The sequence below is a fragment of the Tachypleus tridentatus genome, chromosome 9 (genome assembly GCF_004210375.1).
Source record: "Tachypleus tridentatus isolate NWPU-2018 chromosome 9, ASM421037v1, whole genome shotgun sequence".
In the NCBI taxonomy this organism is placed as follows: Eukaryota; Metazoa; Arthropoda; class Merostomata; order Xiphosura; family Limulidae; genus Tachypleus; species Tachypleus tridentatus.
The window spans coordinates 153,809,971-153,829,836 of record NC_134833.1 but is presented as its reverse complement, the minus strand read 5'-3'; the positions used below and the strand labels follow the sequence as shown (position 1 = coordinate 153,829,836).

Sequence of the window (19,866 nt, the reverse complement as noted above, 5' to 3'; positions counted from 1 at the left end):
CATTGAATCTAAAGAGCAGAAACTGAAAATTGTAAGTTGACGAAAAGAGAAAGAGAAGAGTTTGCTACAAGAAACAGATTGTGGCAACTTTTATGCCTTATAATTATTTAGTGCACTTGATATGTTTCAATTACTAACATAGGACACTGTTTCTGAAATACCTTGGAACATCATACTCATTTCCATGGATTCAAAAATATCACATGAGAAAATCTCTAGCAACGATTATAATGGGCTGAGGAAGAGTTTGGATCGATTGAAGAAAGATAACTTTAAATTGAACCGCAATAAGTGAAAAAAATCCTTCTGTTAATAAGTGAATTCCTGGAACACATAGTCAGCAGTCTGAGAGAGAATGTATCAAGAACTGATGAACACCAAGGATCTTGCATGAGGCTAGATGCTTTTTCGAGCTGAGCTCTTAATATTATAATCGTAAAAATTATGTGTTTGTGTGTTCTCTTATCGCAAAGCCATATTGGACTATCTGCTGTGTTCACCAAAGGAAATCAAACTCCTGATTTTAGCGTTGTAAATCCGTAGACTTACTGCTATCTCAGTGGGGGACCGTGGAAATTAATTCTGTAACACATTTTGTCCATTTCACAACTAATTTGTTTGAAAAACCAAATAAGGTTTGTTGAACTGTTAACTGTAGACAAACATTCAACAAACTGAAGGAAGAATTAGCTACTATTCTTGAATTAGCACAATCAACTCTTGTAGATCCACTAAAATTATATACAAATGTTAATGATTCTGCAGTGTTATCACAAGTTATCTTCGTCATGTGTCATCTGCTCGAAGCAAGTTGACTCTCAAGGAGAGCCAGTGTTCTCTCTACCATTATAACACTGTTACTATATATATTTTTTCTATCTACTCTTTAATGCTATCCATTCACATATTTCTTGATCTCCACTTCCTCTTTTTCCCTTTAATTTATTCTTCTAGCAACAGTGTTTGTATTCTATTTTTTTAATTATATGTCCAAGGTACTCACAATTTCTTTTCTTGGTAACTGACAATAGTGTTCGATTAGCTTTCATCATTCTAATCCTTGTCCATTTGTCTTAAGTTTTGTACAAGATATTTTCTGTACTGTCTTATATATTCACATTTGAAATGCCTAAATCTTTTCAGTAATAAATTTATATATTGTCTACATTTCAGCTCCATATAGTAGAGCTGACCACACGCAGTATTTGGCTAGTCTCATCCGTGTTCTTATGTTAATGTTTCTTGATGTTAATATTCTTGACGTGATATTAAATGCATTCCTGGCTATTTCTATTGTTGTTGTTTTTTAATTTCTACATCACTCTCACCATCTTCAGTGCTCGTATATCCTAAATATGTAAGAGTTTTTATCTGTTTAGTTGATGTTCACTCTATAGTTAGATTGATTTTAGGTACATGTTGGTTCTTAGTTTCTACCATTGATTTGATCTTTTTAGTATTCATCTGCATTCGGTAGTTTTTTCCTTTTTCATCTAATTTGTTTACTAACGTTTATATATTTGATGCACTTCGAGTTAGTAGTGCTGTGTCATCTGCATATCTTAGGTTGTTGATGCAAATTCCACCGATAACTACTCTCTTTATATATTCGATTTCTCTAAATATTTTTTTCTGTGTATCGGTTTAAGAAACAAGATGATAATATAGATCCTTGTCTTAAGCCTTTTTTGATCTAAAACTGTGGTGTTGCTTTCCGTTCTGTTATTAATAATGCTGTTTGTTCTGAATACATCTTTTAGGGGATCTGAAGATTTTTCCCATCAATTCCTATATTCATTAATCGTTCTCTCATCTTTAAGTGTTCTATCTTATAAAAAGCCTCAGTGAAATCTATGAAGCATATATATATATATCCATTTTGTTGGACCTTTATGGCACGTTCACTTATTAAAATACTTTTTTTTTGTGCCACATCCTGGTTTGAAACCACTCTAAAGTTTCTTATTTCTTGATATATATTGGTTGATATTCATTGCTGCATTACTTTCAAGAGTAGTTTGGTGATACGACATATTAACGTGATTGTCCTGGAGCCTGTACAATCCTGTACTTTTCGTACAACCTTAGTATTATCACTGACTCTTGTAATATAATATATATTGGTACGTATCCAGTGTTATATATTATATTACAAGAGTCAGTGATAATACTAAAGTTGTAATTATCCAATGCTTTCAAGATTACTTCTGACAAATCATATGGTCCAGTTGTCTTTCCATTTTTCATCAGACTGCCAGCTAGTGAAGCGTGATTCATCACTCCAGAGAATGCGTTTCCACTGCTCCAGAATCCAATGGCGGTGTGCCTTACACCACTCCAGCCAACACTTAGCATTGCGCATCGTGATCTCGGGCTTGTGTGCGGGTGCTCAGCCATGGAAACCCATTTTATGAAGCTCTCGACGAACAGTTCTTGTGCTGATGTTACTTCCAGGGGCAATTTGGAATTCGGTAGTGAGTGTTGAAACTGTGGACAGATGATTTTTGCGCGCTTCAGCAATCGGCAGTCTCGTTTTGTGAGTTTGTGTGGCCTACCGCTTTGTGGCTGAGCTGTTGTTGCTTCTAAACATTTCCACTTCACAATAACAACACTTACAGTTGACCGAAGCAGCTCTAGCAGGGCGGAAATTTGACGAACTGACTTGTTGGAAAGGTAGCATCCTATGACAGTGCCACGTTGAAAGTCACTGAGCTCTTCAGTACGGCCCATTCTACTGCCAATGTTTGTCTCTGGAGATTGCATGGCTGCATGCTTGATTTAATGAACCTGTTAGCAATGGATGTGGCTGAAATAGCCAAACCCACTAATCAGAAGGGGTGTCCACATACTTTTGGCCATGTAGTGTAAGTCACGTAGCTGGAAAGCACCTTAGGAAGGAACAACTTTCATAAGAATCTTATAAGAACAAGAATAATCAGAGATTCCACATCCAGTCGCTCAAATTCGACGTTGCATGTGTTTATATTTTATAGCGGAAAAAATTCATCTTTAAGAACTTAGAGAATCCTTCCCTGATCCAGAATGACCAACGATCCCGGTCATGTTTTTATAGTGTGATGAGGAGTCTCAACCTTAATATAACCATGAAATGTTTTACAAATCCGATCTCACTTTACAAAGTTATTAACCGAAAATATACCCTCTCTCCCCATTATAAAAAATGCTTCAGAGTAATTCAGAAATAGGATCCGAACTAAATTTATGAGGATTTTTTCATATCGACTTACAATCTTTTGTAAAATTTCTCTGTACTTCGGTCTTGTTGTTTTGAGATACATGCGCGCGAGGACCCGATTGCAATAACCACCGGAAGCTAGAGTAACAAGAAAGAATCTAAACAACGAATTACGTATCGTAATACTCACAGATGCATAATTAATATGCAGTATCAACGAGAGACTCCAACATGTATTAATTACTCATAGAACACCTATAATGTTACACGCACTTCTAAGACACGAGAGGAACGTGTTTTACAAAGTAACGTGCGGTTTATATCGGTGAAACATAGCACCATTTGTAATGGTGAGAAATCCACTTGAAGTAAAAATATATTTCAGGACGGCTGGTGTGGGTATTAACACTTTTACTAATAAAGTAGAGAACAACGTTTTGACCTTCTTTGGTCATCTTCAGGTTAACAGAAAAAGAGAGCCATTGCATCCAACCAATATAAAAGCCAGTGTGTGTCACATCACGCTTGCTTTTTCAAAATAGTAGGACTCATAAAAGTCAAATGCATTTATTTTTCTAGACGGAATAAATAACTCGATTAATGTCTGTCCATTACGAGTTTCGTGACAAAGGTGAAAGGGTGGCGTGAAACCTCATAAATGTAGTGAGTGTTGGTATAATAAGCCTTAAGTGCAGTAGTGCGGGACCATCTAGCTAAGAGTCAAATACATAAAACTTATCATTACAGCAAGAGTATCGATTCAATTTTAAACTTAAATCGTTCTTGAATTAAGTCATTTTCTGATATATAAAACGTTTTTAATATAAAACAAACATCTTTAATCAACGGAGACTATAAATTAAAAAAACAACAACAATAGATATTTATCCAGTTTAGTTGTCCATACATTTCTTATTATACTTTCAGTACCTAGACAAACAATAATATTATATTATAGTTGTAATCCCTAACCAACATGACATGAAAGCCATTGTTTGAACTAGTGTTACCAAAACTCACTGGCTTTTCGATATATTAGAAGTTGTTAATCTAACTGATTTTAAACAATAATTCTTCTACGAATTAATTTCATGAATGATTTTAAGTTTTGATTGGCTCACAAAGGAATTTACCGACGTTTGACTGCTTGGACTACACTTTTCTGCTTCTTTATTGGTTAAGCTTGATATCGCAAAATTTATTTATTTTAGTTAGCTTTGAAATATTAGGTTAGGATATACTATGGGGTGAGGGTGGTAGTACTTGCCACATCATTTTAGACGGGCTATACGCTGGTATACATTATAAGGATCACATAAGATTATCTTTTATAAGAAATGCCCTACGTGTATCTGAAATATCTGAACATTATTTACCACATTTTAAAAGTTAATTAAAACTACTTTCTTTGTTTCTAATACCATGTAAGCTATAAGAATTGGTGTCTATTCTGTTTAGTTCACTTATTTTTTGGACAGTATGGCTCATTTGTTTGTCAATGACACGGAAAGCTAAACAAGGGCTCTCTGTGAAAATTCATCGCTAACTTTGAAATGAAAGACTTGAGGAAGGTAGCTAGTTACTATCATCCAGTGACAATTCCCGTGTTACTGTTGCTTGACCATTTAATTGGATTTGACTGTAACTCCAGTAACATTCCCACGATTTTAAAGTATGGTGCCCAGATGTATGGTAACAGAACGTGAAACGTCAGTTTTCCAGTGAGGAAATGTTTGATTTTGGAGGATATAATGTCAGGCCATATTGATTTAAATAAGACAAAGCCACAACAATCATATACAGACGTGAGTCTATAAACACCATCCCAGTCTGGCCAGTGTACTTTTATTGAAATAGTTATGTAGTCCAGGATTCATAAAAAAGGCTAAAAAAACGGTTATATTATATATGCATATTCAATAATTCTGTGAGAAATAAATTGTAAGATGGCCTAAAATCCTTGAATTTGGATGCAAGGTTTACTATTGTGTTGAAGATGTGTAATCACACACAAATGAAGGTATTTATCCATATTTGAGTCCATATTCACAAACAGGAACATAACAAATGTCACTAAAATTAACACCTTGAAATCATATGTATGGTCTGTTCTCTTATATGGCTGTGAGAGCTGGACAATGAACAAAGATACAGAGATTAGAAGCTGCTGAAATGTGGTTCCTTAGAAGGATGCTAAAAATATCATGGACTGAAAGAAAAACAAATGTGGAAGTCATGTGACTGGCAGGATACAAAAGGTCACTCATGAAAACTATGAGAAAGAGACAAATGGAATTTCTAGGACACATCTGTAGGAAGAATGGGATAGAGAAACAGATGCTATGTGGTAAAATAGAAGGGAGGAAAAGCAGAGGGTGTCAAAGAACTAAATATATCGACAGCCTCAATAACTATGTCACCAAGAACTCAATGAGCAACATCGAGTTGATAAGGAGGATTGAAAACAGAGAAGTCTGGCATGCCATGGTCGTCGATGTCTGCCGCAGATTTGACACACGAAGAAGAAGATCTATATTTGCCATACACTTTAAATAATCTCAAAACTTATCACATAAAAAGGGATACAAATATTGCAATACTTATTACTTGTTTGTATTCAATATTGAGAATCTTATCTGAAGGAATCATCTGTCTTCATGATGGGTATCGAGTTGAAGAGGTCGAACCTTACCGAGTAAATGTACCTATGAATTATGATTTTGTTGCTGTTTTCGAGTCTAGGGTAAATTTAGGCCAAGACTATTACACAGTGCGAAAATTAGCCAGTTAGGCCTAATTCACTCAGTAAGTTTTTATTAGTTTTTCATAGTTGCTAGTTTCCTTATTTTTATCGTCTGATATTTTTTTCCTGGTGTGTAAAGAATTTATCATTCTTAATACAAATACATTAGGCAGGTTAACGAACATGATGTGAAAACAGAGACTACCAGCCATTTTTGTTATTGACATTACGTAGTAATTATTCTCTTCGCCAAGATCTGGAATGCATCAACCAAAACAAAAACTAATCTCGTTCTCATTAGCACAAGTGGACGACGAAAAGTAACAGTTTATATAGTATCATTCAACACATACAGAGGAAGTGAAAGAAGGCACTTACTTATCAGCAGGAAATGCTAAAACTCACACATGAGTATGCATCTTACACATCAAGCAATGATATAAGTATGGTACATGTACTAAAGATAATGTTGAACTTGTTAAAATAAGTTCAGAACCGATACGTAACTGGAAGCTAGAGACCTTTTTTCGATATTGATTGACATCTGGAATCGGATATTTCAGGGTATATGGAAATATTTATATACGTGTATGTACTCCAAAACTATATTCTTTATAAGCCACCATTAAAAAGCTTTATTAAAAATATGTACTCACATCTAGAAATCAACACTAGAGGGAAGGACTATCCGACCAATCGTTTGACTAATCTTTCCCTAATTTATCATACGGAGAGCTCGATAAACTTCTGACATGACTTTTGATCCCTTATGAACAATACAAATACAGATGTGTAAAGAATGTGTCCTTTCTATGTTGACGTAGCAAATAGTTTCTGTCGATTACGGATAATATTATTTAAAGTAGCGAGAGAGTAAAATAGCAATCGATATAGATGACATTTTAGTCACTTCTTTTTAATGTGTAAGAATGAGCTGATTTTCTCACTGCAGATGTGCGGACACTTATTTGCGACGCACATCAGTCATATTGTTTTCTAAGTATAAAAAACTTTAGTAACTCAGCACTAGGTCTAATATGGGTTTGTGGCGCTAATAGCTCGTTATGTTTGTTTGTTTGTTTTTGAATTTCGCACAAAGCTACTCGAGGGCTAGCTATGCTAGCCGTCCCTAATTTAGCAGTGTGAGACTAGAGGGAAGGCAACTAGTCATCACCACCCACCGCCAACTCTTGGGCTACTCTTTTACCAACGAATAGTAGGATTGACCGTACCATTATAACGCCCCCACGGCTGAAAGGGCGAGCATGTTTAGCGCGACGGGGATGCGAACCCGCAAATTACGAGTCGCACGCCTTAACACGCTTGGCCATGCCGGGCCTAGTTCGTTATGTACATTTATAGTTAACAACAAGCAACATAACACTATGTCCGTGAAATTCATTCTTTGACACGTATGAATTGAAAAATGTGTCAGTGTAAATAATAATAAATAGGTTTCAACCAGTGTAAAGGCATGAAAATGTTTGGCTAACGTTAGCTATTAACTTCTTTTCCGTTACCTTGATAACAACCACTACCAAACATTTAGACTACACCACGCGATAAAGCTAATTTACGTGTAACTTCTACCCATTCATACGCCAGTTTGTGCGTGTATTTGTGTGAGTGGGAGTAAAATCAATTAGTGATTTATGACCTTCAACATCAACAAAACAAAAAGAGACAGAAAATACCATGAAAAGCCAAAAGATAAAAGAACATTTCCTTGACCTTTGTGGTAAGACCAAGACGTTTATCCCTGCAAAACTCTTTTGATTCATGGGTTCCGCACACCATTCCTAACTGATTACGTAATTTATATGCAAAAACGGCTCGTTTGGGTTGAGAAAATATTTTACATAGAAGAGCGAACAACGTTTCGACCTTCTTCGGTCATCGTCAGGTTCACAAACAACATAACACTATGTCCGTGAAATTCATTTTTTGACACGTATGAATTGAAAAATGTGTCAGTGTAAATAATAATAAATAGGTTTCAACCAGTGTAAGGGCATGAAAATGTTTGGCTAACGTTAGCTAACGTTAGGTTCCCTTGTGAACCTGACGATGACCGAAAAAGGTCGAAACGTTGTTCGCTCTTCTATGTAAAATATTTTCTCAACCCAAACGAGTCATTTTTGCATATAAATTTCTCAACAAGTGGGTTTCTCGACATCACTGATGATTACGTAATTCATAAATATATCACGGTTATAGCTTCATTCGGTTACTTGAAATTCTATACATAGCTACAAGTTGTACTTTTCTTCTTCTAATGTTATATCATATTTGAGTAGCTAATGAACAGAGTTTTTCAACTCAGAAACTGCAACCTGATTCAATTTAAATCGTTGAGAAACAAGAAAAAACACAGCTTTTCTCTTTACTATTATTTCCACCAAAAGATGGCGCCACCAAATAATACATGTGTGTTAAACGTTACTTAAATCAGATGTAGGTTTAACTGCAAAGAACTGTACTGAGGTTTATGACGGGTTGCTAAGAGTTACGTTAAGTCACAACACACAGCAAGAGCCGTTGACAAAGCAAACGGATATTACAGAACTTTATCTGTAGGGTTGGGTGCTGTTACTGCTAAATAGTCATAAATGTCGCGGCTTCGACCATCCTCATGGAATATCTTGCATGTTATCTTTTACGTTGGGATCACTGCTTCTTCACTTACGAATTTTATATCCTTCTTTCAACTTGAAAGAAAATTTCAAGGTGATTGTCCAATCTATGCGAAACTGACAATAGGAAACGTGACATCGCAATCTTCTAGCATATTTCACTTTATAACTGATCCAATAGCAGAAAGTCATACAGAATGGGGCTCGAACCAAAGTTGCTCATTTTGCGGCTTTACTTTTGTGGCTTCGTTTATGTACAGCATTATATGGATGTGGTTTTTCTGCGTATGTTCTCCTGGTAATGATGGAGGGGCAGACTTCGGGTAAGAACATTACTTAAATAACAGTACATTAAACAATAATTTGGACATTTTGGTTTTTCGTGTTTACATAATGAAATTTATAGATATTTGTAATTTTTATTTAAACTTTATTTATTATTATTATAATAATGCATAAATGATAGATTTACTGTATGAAACTCAACAGTTGGTGTGGTAATTCATGCTTTCAACGAAAACTTATGATTAGCCTTCTAGATAAGAATTTCACTTGAAATGTATCAATTCATTTTTCAGTGGCCAGATTATTTCTGTTTAAAACCTGAACTAGTGTCCATTTTACTACTTTAGTCCGTTTTCTGTTATGTGTTTTTTTTTTTTTTAATATTTCTGTCTGTTAGTTAATTATGTGGGCTTGCGCCATCGTCGAGGGTTTAGGTTGAAACGCAGTTTATGAAATACTGGTAAGAAAAAGTTATTTATGTGATGTGCAAATATTCTGAGATGTAATTAGGCGTTGTCATGGCAACAAAGGATGAAATTAGTCATAATAATGTAATACTACCACCTTTTAACATTTAATAAGGAGGAGTTGGTGATAATAATGTCATTTTAACCCTTGTCACCCTCAAACTACGAACAGTGATAACGTCTTGTTTTTTCAAAAAAATTATATATAGGGTCACACAGTATTATCATTACCTTAACTAGAAAAATAATATCGGTCCAATTTAAAGAAATAAACTATAAGTGATGAGTCCATGATATGAATATTTTATATAGCACCTTTCAAAAATAACCTAGTAAGTTATACCACCCCTATCCCATATTACACCCTCCCCTAATAACAATATGTAACAAAAGTTTTACTTTTTCTTGTTCCTGAGCAGAAAGTGTTATTTCCCAATTGCTTATGCCTAAAGTAAATGGAAAAGACCTATTTATTTCTTCAAACTTTGCTTTTGTGATTTACATTACAGTCGCAAATGTCGAAAAACTACTCACTTCTAAACATTTTTGTTCATTTTTGTATAACTTCAGAATAAATGTAAATCTTGTTTCATATGTTGTTTTATTCAGACCTAATGTGAAAGAAAATGTGCAAATCTGCCCGTTTTTACATATATTAAATAGGTTATTTTTTAAATATCATTATCCAGGTCACAAAAGCAAAGTTTGAAGGAAATAATGGCCATTTTCTGTATTTTTCCAACATAAGCAATTAAGAAATAACACGTACTATTCAGGAACACAACTTGTGTTACATAGTGTAATTATTGGTAAAAATAAGTTGAATTGGCAACTAATACATGGAAAGCTAGTAAGTTTTGGTAACCCTAAATTCTAACAATAGATTTAATGTCAGGTCGCTTAGCAACAAAAGTGTAACTTAATATTGTTGTTACTTCATACAAAAAGTGTAAAATGAATGTATATACAACAAAACTGGAAAAAATATTTGTTTATTTCTAAATATAGTCTCCATAGCTGAAAGAGGTTTGTTTTCTATTAAAAATGTTGGCGATACAAAATAGCTTAATTAACAACTATTTAAGTTTAAAGTTCAATCGATATTGTTACTTTCATGATACATTTTATGTACATGGCTCAAGGCTTAGTGATCTCGCACTACGTCTTATTATAAAAATATTATACTAATACTCGCTACAATTATGTTTCACGGTACCTCCTTCCCTCACGGCACTGTTGCACCCCTGTCACTAAAATGTTAAAAGGCGGATAGTAATTTAACTATTCTATCTAAATAAATTCATAACTTCTATTTCGAGAAATAAAGCGTGACGTGACACATATATAAGCTTTTATATACATTATATGCCCTTTTTGATCGGTTTATGATATGTACTTTATGTAGAATGTTCTCTCTGAACAGTTTATGGTGTGAATATTTCATGCGGTTCTCTCTGAACAGTTTACGGTGTGAATATTTCATGCGGAATGTTCTCTCTGAACAGTTTACGGCGTGAAAGGAGGGTTCTGAACAGTTTACGGCGTGAATATTTCTGTTCTAATCGTTTGAAGTCCTGACGTTATCACTAAACATACGTTAACCCACCTTTAGATAATTTATTTGATTTAAAACCAGTTTTATATATTTCCGGTTTCATGAAGGACGCTTTTTCCTCATTAGATAAATGAACAGAATTCAGTCACACTAAATCGAGATCACTATTATTTCCTTGTTTCTATGAGGGTAGCACAGACTAAACAACCATAAATTCGGGAAAAATATTTTCATTGTATATGCATTCTGACGTTTCACTTTTGTACATTAATCGAGGGTTACGGCCGCTAACGAGGTTTGGATATATCTGAGGTGGTTAATCAGTTATAAAGTAATAAATAATATTATTATCAGTACAAAATAAATATTAACAGCTTTTCTTTGGGGAATTCAAGTAATCAACTCTGAACTAATAATTTATTAAATGAAATTGACATTTGTAAAGTGGTAATTTTAATAACATTTAAAAAATCAAACTTGTAACTCTTGCTTGGAAAGTAATTTTTTAATACTAATTCAAAATCAAGTTTAACTCTTGTTTGTAAAGTAATAATTTAATACCACTACAGACTTTTATTTTATTAACTGTACGTGAATTATCGTCATGTGAAACACTAAAATATTTGAATTCTGTAGAATGTGACGTCACACTTAACTGTGATAAAGCTTGTATGAAGTGGTTATATGTCACTATTATTATTTGTATCGGACTTGTGTGTGGGCGTGTACGTGTATGAATACAGTAACACAAAAAAAAACCTTGCTGTAAACAAATAGCTTTGACACCTACTGGGGCTTCGCGTGGTTTGCAAATAAGTACCCTAACATACGAAGAAAATGAGAAAGGCTAGAAGAAAGTACCCACTTCTTGTAAGAATAATGAATGGGGAAATTAAAACTTTAAATTACCAACAGTAAGGATGAAACCCAAGTCGCAGATTTTAAACGTAAACTTTAGTAGTGCATAATGGTCTCATAGTACGAGTTTGATTAGATAATTCAATTCAAACAAAATTGATAAACACTTAAGTAACCTCCCGTCTAATTCTGTTTCAGTGAGTTGGTTTAGTAACACTGCATTTTTCTAGTAATTAAACTGACTAGTTTCTAAGTGGTAAGTAGTAACTTTCCTTTGTTAAAGGGAAGGGTCTTGTCCAGTAGCGTGCGGTGTTTGTTCTGATGCGGAAGCAAATGCACGAGAGGTGTATTATAAAATAAATTATGTACAGAATGGCCAATAAAGATAAAATTAATTACTTGTAGTCATGAATCATTCAAGAATAAATATTTCCAATTAAAGATAAAAACAAGGCATTCGGCCTACTTTATATATTTATTACATTTTTCATAGAAACTGTCAGTTTTTATTTACAAGTCCTTTTGGATTCTATTTGACAGGCCACAAAAAACACTCGATTTTTCTAAATAGTTTTAATAATGGACCATATTTCGTGCACAAATTTACCAATCCCACACTATTGCCTTGGTTAGAAGACTAGTGACACATCATGACCTCTAATTGTTAATAGCATACCACGTCGATCAGCATTTTTAAAATGTTTCTTCCTTTTTACTTTTGTATTGTATATTTCCACGTGTATATTATGTTGACTATTTAGTTTGAAATCAGTTTGTTATTTTTCAAACCTAGCAAAACCTAGAGTTAAATATATAACTGAAAGAATTTTCATGTCTTTTTAATTGTCTTATGATTACTTAAAAATTAATCAAATCTGCTTGAGTTCCATGTCCCATATTTACTGTTGCATAATAAACAGAAAAGCTTATGCAACTTGAGACAAGTAGTTAATCAAGATGTCTAATCATACTGGTTTACATTGAATTTTCGAACGCACAGCTTTGTTCTTCCAGTCAGGCTTAGTTAGAGTTGGCATTGCTCAACCATTTCTGTTGACTGTTTCTTTTCGGGCCCGGCATGGCCAGGTGGGTTAAGGCGTTCGACTCGTAATCTGAGGGTCGCGGGTTCGAATCCCCGTCGCACCAAACATGCTCGCCCTTTCAGCCGTGTTGGCGTTATAAGTTACGGTCAATCCCACTATTCGTTGGTAAGAAGAGTAGCCCAAGAGTTGGCGGTGGTTGGTGATAACTAGCTGTCTTCCCTCTAGTCTTACACTGCTAAATTAGGGACGGCTAGCGCAGATAGCCCTAGTGTAGCTTTGCACAAAACAAAAAGCTTTCTTTAACCCTAAAACTTTCTACCAAACTTATTTACTAATAAGCTTTCAATAATACAGTTACAATTTTTCGTATTATTTTTTGAATCTATATAAATCTGAAGTGACACTTCAGAAAAAAATGTACGCATAAAAAAATAATAGTATAATTTAATACGATGCCCAAAGCAGCTGCACATCTCGTGACCTCAGAGAGGTAATAAACAGCCATAAGCGTGAGGTGCAGGTCGTGAAAAAAATACAAGTTTCTAAATACCACAAGAAAATTAATCACAAATTATTTTTTTATTATTATATTTAATTTATTTATTGTACATTTTAATAATTTATAAAATAGTTATTACGAAACGCTAATTTATTTATAAATTATTTGTCACTTAACTTTTTTAGTGATTTTAAATCATTTAATATATAAACTCACTAAGTTCCAATTTTGCGTGTATTTTGAAGTAGTAATAATTGGTAATCATTTCCTTCATACCGTAGAAGAGGTCAATATAACATTCAAGACATGTTTGTTTTAAATAAAAGTATGGCCCCAGTGACTCAGCGGCATGTCTGCGGACTTACAATGCTAAAAACCGGGTTTCGATACCCGTGGTGGACAGAGCACATATAGTCCATTGTGTAGCTTTGTGCTTAATTCAAAATAATAATAATAATAATAATACAAGTATCAATTTAAATTTTTTATTCAGAAAATTATTAATAAAAGAAGAATTTTTATAGTTTATAGAATATATTATGTAACAAAAATGTTTTTAGTTAGAAATAAAGCCTTTAAATAGCAGAATAAAAACTAAAATCAACTCAAAAAAGGAAACCTTTTGTGAGTTCTTGTCCAGATTCTTCCAAACAGTGCTATCTCCCATACAAGGCGATCACTGATTATGTACTGTGTAGTAGAGTGCTTCCGTGTGAATCAGTTGCAAGTTCAGAACGCCATATTTAGCTGGTACTTAAAAATTATTATTTTTAAATATATATTGGGAAAGCACTGCTTCCCTTACTTCCATGGACCATACGTCTTTGGTCTTGTCCATTTCGGACCCCCCCCTAGTATAGCGGTATGTCTACGGATTTACAACGCTAAAATCAGGGGTTCGATTCCCTTCGGTGGGCTCAGCAGATAACCCGATGTGGCTTTGCTATAAGAAAAACACACACCATTTTCGGGTTGGCTTAGTTTGTGTAGGGCAAAGGTCTTAGTCATTTCCGGGTTTGTCTTCTTTGATTTGTAATATCAACCAGTTGATTTTGTGAGTTAGATTACAGTTTCATCTAGATGACCATGACTTGGGTGAAATGCTTGTTTTTTATATTTGTTGTACAGCACTAACTTTATATTATTCATATCTTCTTGGTTCTGTCGAATTTTAACATTTATTATTAACAGTTCACTTTGAGGTTATTATTATCCACTAGCGGTCCAGCGGAAAGTCAATGGTCTTGTAACGCCAAAATTCTAGTTTCGATATCCACGGTGGGCATAACACTGATGCCTTATTGTGTGGCTTTAAACTTCACAGCAAACCTACAAACATTCCTATTAACACATTATATTAACATTCATTGTTATGAATATACTCCTGATGACGTTTGTTCCCTGCTGAAGAAAGACATACTTTCCAAAAACGCTGGTAATAATGTTTTATATTTCTGTATTTAAATTTACAAGTATCTAATGTTATCTGATATGCACGTTTCAGTAAGGTTTCGTAGTGAAGGAAACGCAGCATGTGGCCTTTTATTATCTTCAAGAAAGGCACAATGGATAAGGGATCAAAGTGTCTGTGAAACTTCGCAACAGAAACATTCAAACGTTTTCATAACTTTGAGAGCAAGAGCTTGGTCGTAGAGGCCGCTCAGTCACAAATTGTTTCAAATTGAATACAGGTTGACCAGATTTACGTCAAACAAAAGCTGCTGCAGAGTGGATACAAGTTGATTAGAAGCATACCTTGCATACCTCTTGGTAGAATACATACACAAGAACTAGAAGCTGTTCAGATACAAATTATTGTAGGGTGGCCTTTAGATCATTAACACAGCTGGCTATAGACCTGGACAAGATACCTTATTGCTGTCAAGCCTGCGTGGCTACTGTTGATCATTAACACAGCTGGCTATAGACCTGGACAAGATACCTTATTGCTGTCAAGCCTGCGTGGCTACTGTTGATCATTAACACAGCTGGCTATAGACCTGGACAAGATACCTTATTGCTGTCAAGCCTGCGTGGCTACTGTTGATCATTAACACAGCTGGCTATAGACCTGGACAAGATACCTTATTGCTGTCAAGCCTGCATGGCTACTGTTGATCATTAACACAGCTGGCTATAGACCTGGACAAGATACCTTATTGCTGTCAAGCCTGCATGGCTACTGTTGATCATTAACACAGCTGGCTATAGACCTGGACAAGATACCTTATTGCTGTCAAGCCTGCGTGGCTACTGTTGATCATTAACACAGCTGGCTATAGACCTGGACAAGATACCTTATTGCTGTCAAGCCTGCATGGCTACTGTTGATCATTAACACAGCTGGCTATAGACCTGGACAAGATACCTTATTGCTGTCAAGCCTGCATGGCTACTGTTGATCATTAACACAGCTGGCTATAGACCTGGACAAGATACCTTATTGCTGTCAAGCCTGCATGGCTACTGTTGATCATTAACACAGCTGGCTATAGACCTGGACAAGATACCTTATTGCTGTCAAGCCTGCATGGCTACTGTTGATCATTAACACAGCTGGCTATAGACCTGGACAAGATACCTTATTGCTGTCAAGCCTGCATGGCTACTGTTGATCATTAACACAGCTGGCTATAGACCTGGACAAGATACCTTATTGCTGTCAAGCCTGCATGGCTACTGTTGATCATTAACACAGCTGGCTATAGACCTGGACAAGATACCTTATTGCTGTCAAGCCTGCATGGCTACTGTTGATCATTAACACAGCTGGCTATAGACCTGGACAAGATACCTTATTGCTGTCAAGCCTGCATGGCTACTGTTGATCATTAACACAGCTGGCTATAGACCTGGACAAGATACCTTATTGCTGTCAAGCCTGCATGGCTACTGTTGATCATTAACACAGCTGGCTATAGACCTGGACAAGATACCTTATTGCTGTCAAGCCTGCATGGCTACTGTTGATCATTAACACAGCTGGCTATAGACCTGGACAAGATACCTTATTGCTGTCAAGCCTGCATGGCTACTGTTGATCATTAACACAGCTGGCTATAGACCTGGACAAGATACCTTATTGCTGTCAAGCCTGCGTGGCTACTGTTGATCATTAACACAGCTGGCTATAGACCTGGACAAGATACCTTATTGCTGTCAAGCCTGCGTGGCTACTGTTGATCATTAACACAGCTGGCTATAGACCTGGACAAGGTACCTTATTGCTGTCAAGCCTGCGTGGCTACTGTTGATCATTAACACAGCTGGCTATAGACCTGGACAAGGTACCTTATTGCTGTCAAGCCTGCGTGGCTACTGTTGATCATTAACACAGCTGGCTATAGACCTGGACAAGGTACCTTATTGCTGTCAAGCCTGCGTGGCTACTGTTGATCATTAACACAGCTGGCTATAGACCTGGACAAGGTACCTTATTGCTGTCAAGCCTGCGTGGCTACTGTTGATCATTAACACAGCTGGCTATAGACCTGGACAAGGTACCTTATTGCTGTCAAGCCTGCGTGGCTACTGTTGATCATTAACACAGCTGGCTATAGACCTGGACAAGGTACCTTATTGCTGTCAAGCCTGCGTGGCTACTGTTGATCATTAACACAGCTGGCTATAGACCTGGACAAGATACCTTATTGCTGTCAAGCCTGCGTGGCTACTGTTGATCATTAACACAGCTGGCTATAGACCTGGACAAGGTACCTTATTGCTGTCAAGCCTGCGTGGCTACTGTTGATCATTAACACAGCTGGCTATAGACCTGGACAAGGTGCCTTATTGCTGTCAACCCTGGACAAGGTATATTACTGGTGTTAGTCCTCCAGGATAGCTGTTACTTGACGGTACGACTCCCATCTCAGCTTTCCTACTGAGTTAAAAGGTCAAAGCAGCATGCAAATGGTCCAGTTAAGGTTATTATATCAGTCAATCAATGATGTAAGTTACTATATCAACACCACAGTACTTCCCCTGTGTGTCAAGATCATAAGGCTTCATTAAAAGACATGTGGACGAATGTTTTGTTCACAAATTAGTCGTACTTGACATTACAGCCAGATAGGAAATGTGTGTGCTCACGTGGAGAGTGTTCAGAGCAAACTCTACCGTCAGTTTCACGAACTACAGATTGTAAAGGTGTCATTAAGTGCAGAGTGCATTCGGTGTCTCATTGTAAAAGTTCTGTCACGTAACAAGTTTTTCCTATGGTGTTGTTTTTGCGACAAATGAACACCATGTTAGTCTAGTCGGGTCAGTATAAATGAACACACTACAGACCTTGGTGAATGTTATGGCAAGACGCAGATCATCATGCCCTTGGAAGAACGGACGTGTCAAGCACGTGACCGGATTTAAAATTTGCAGAACAATCTAGATGGTCCAGGAAGACCCTTGGCACCACGTGACTCGCTTCCAAGCAGTTTTGATGGATTTGAAGAATCTCTGCAAGGAAGTCTCGTATTGTTCTAGGACCTCACTGATCCACTTTAAACTTATTTCATTGACGTGCATCATGTATTAGTACCAGAGGTGATTCAGTGTATTAGTAGCTTAAATTTTTAAAGCTTCTAGTACTAACTGAAACGTTGATAAATAGAACTCTGATATGTATATTTGCATATGAAATCACGTGACGGGTTACCTGTTACTTGTTTTGCATAAATATGAAGTCTGGAATATTACAATTACTTAGTGGTTGTGCCCTGGATGTAGCAGGAATCCTATAGAACTCTGACTATACTTCCAAAGATTTGAGTGGTGTTGATTTTGTATTTTAAAGGCATGCATCTTGCAGGGTACTGAAGTGGTTGTCCTTTAATTGTAAAGATGTCGCTGAAGGTTTGGTACGGGGACAATATAGATGAGGTAATCCTGTATGCTGAATCAGTGAACTGGATAGAAAAGCTTTATCACATATGTTTGTTTTCTGCACGTTTTTATAGAGTGGAGCTACCAGATATCGTAAAGTTACACAAGGATTTGCTATGTTAGCCGTCCATAATTTAGATTGGTTTGGTTTGGTTTGAATTTAGCGCAAAGCTACACGAGGGCTATCTGTACTAGCTGCCCGTAATTTAGCAGTGTAAGACCTAGAGGGAAGGCAGCTAGTCATCACCACTTTCCGCCAACTCTTGGCCTACTATTTTACCAACGAATAGTGTGATTGACCGTAACATTATAACGTTCCTACGGCGGAAAGAGCGAGCATGTTTGGTGTGACGGGGAAAATATATACCTAATCGTTCGCGACAGGATTCGAACCTGCAATCAGACGCCTTATCCATTAGGCCACGCAGACTGTTTGATTGTATGTAAGTACAGAGAGAAGTGGCTGTTTTGTGTGTGTGTGTGTGTTTCGAGCAAAACTACACAAGGGTTATCTGCACTAGTTGTCTCCAATTTAGCAGTGGTAGAAAGAAGGAAGACTGCTACTCAACATAATAAATTGCCATCTCTTGGGCTACTCTTTTATTAACGAATAGTGGGGTTGATCGTCACATTATAACGCTCCCACGGCTGAAAAGTGACGGGGATTTAGAGTGAAGCGTCATAACCTTCAGGCCATATCAGCCATGGAAATGGCACGGGTCCGCCAGGAGGAGCCTGAATACGGCTAGAGCGTACGATACTAAACGTAATTAATCTCTCTGGCTGAGGGGCTGCTTTGTGGTACATTTACACAATCACAACTTTGATATAAAAATTGGTATGCTAACCAAATATACCTAGCACATTCATACTTAAGAAACTTACTCAACAAATTGTGTTAAAAATAGAGTAAAATATGTTGTTTGACTCACGAAGTTGACGCGTAAAGTTTAACGTTGTAACACACGTATTAGGCGTTACAGGGGTGGGAATAGGGGTGTTATACCCTTGACCCCACAGATTTATTGTAGAGGGTGGCATCTACTTAACATTTCCGAATAACGTTTGGACCACAGGTGAAACCGTTATGAAGTGACTGAATGAAACCTAAATGTTGAAGTCGTTGCTAGGGGTAAAAGTTACAAGATCAGAAACGAAGTTAGCAGTTGTAAACATATTGTAGCAATGTAGCTACAGTAATATCGAGGCCTAGCCTCAAGTTAAAAATTTAAATTTAAAAGTGTATTGACGTCCATTGCATATAAATCATATTTTGGTGAACAAGTATATGGCTTTAAATTTTTTTCTGTGGGGAGGACATACACCTTTTTTGTAAAATGTATAATTCGCCCTTTCAGCCTTGAGATTTAAGTGTACAATCAATCTCACAGTTCCTTGGTAAAAAAAGCATCCCAAGAGTTGGCGGTGTGTGGTGTTGACTAGCTGCCTTCCTTCTAGTCTATCACTGCTAAATTAGAAACGGGTAGCGAAGATTGGCCTCGTGTAGTTTTGTGTAAAATTTATAATAACAGAAAAAGAGCTTGAGAATCCATATGTACGTACATCCATCAACTGGAACAAAAGTTGATATGCCAGTCGAGATGTATATTAGCGTGTAATTGTACATTAGAGAAATAAGTTAATATAGCCACAGTTTGGACACAGCGGCTTTCTTTCACACTATGATTTTGACATTGATGTCCGTA

General features: G+C 36.2%; 1 protein-coding gene across 4 annotated transcripts in view; it reads left to right on the top strand.

The window, feature by feature from the left end:
- Nucleotides 1–19,866, top strand: part of LOC143226694 (uncharacterized) — a 48,246-nt gene that overhangs the window by 5,609 nt on the left and 22,771 nt on the right. The window contains exon 1 of one of the 4 annotated variants that reach the window (XM_076458014.1): nucleotides 8,383–8,895. The exons of 1 other annotated variant lie outside the window; for it this stretch is intronic. In XM_076458014.1, the coding sequence (XP_076314129.1) occupies nucleotides 8,549–8,895 (347 nt within the window). In that variant the 5' untranslated portion in view covers nucleotides 8,383–8,548. Of the gene's footprint in view, nucleotides 1–8,382; nucleotides 8,896–9,187; nucleotides 9,318–19,866 lie in introns of those variants that run through there. 2 more of the 4 variants (XR_013014710.1, XM_076458016.1) reach the window with 2 other exon arrangements.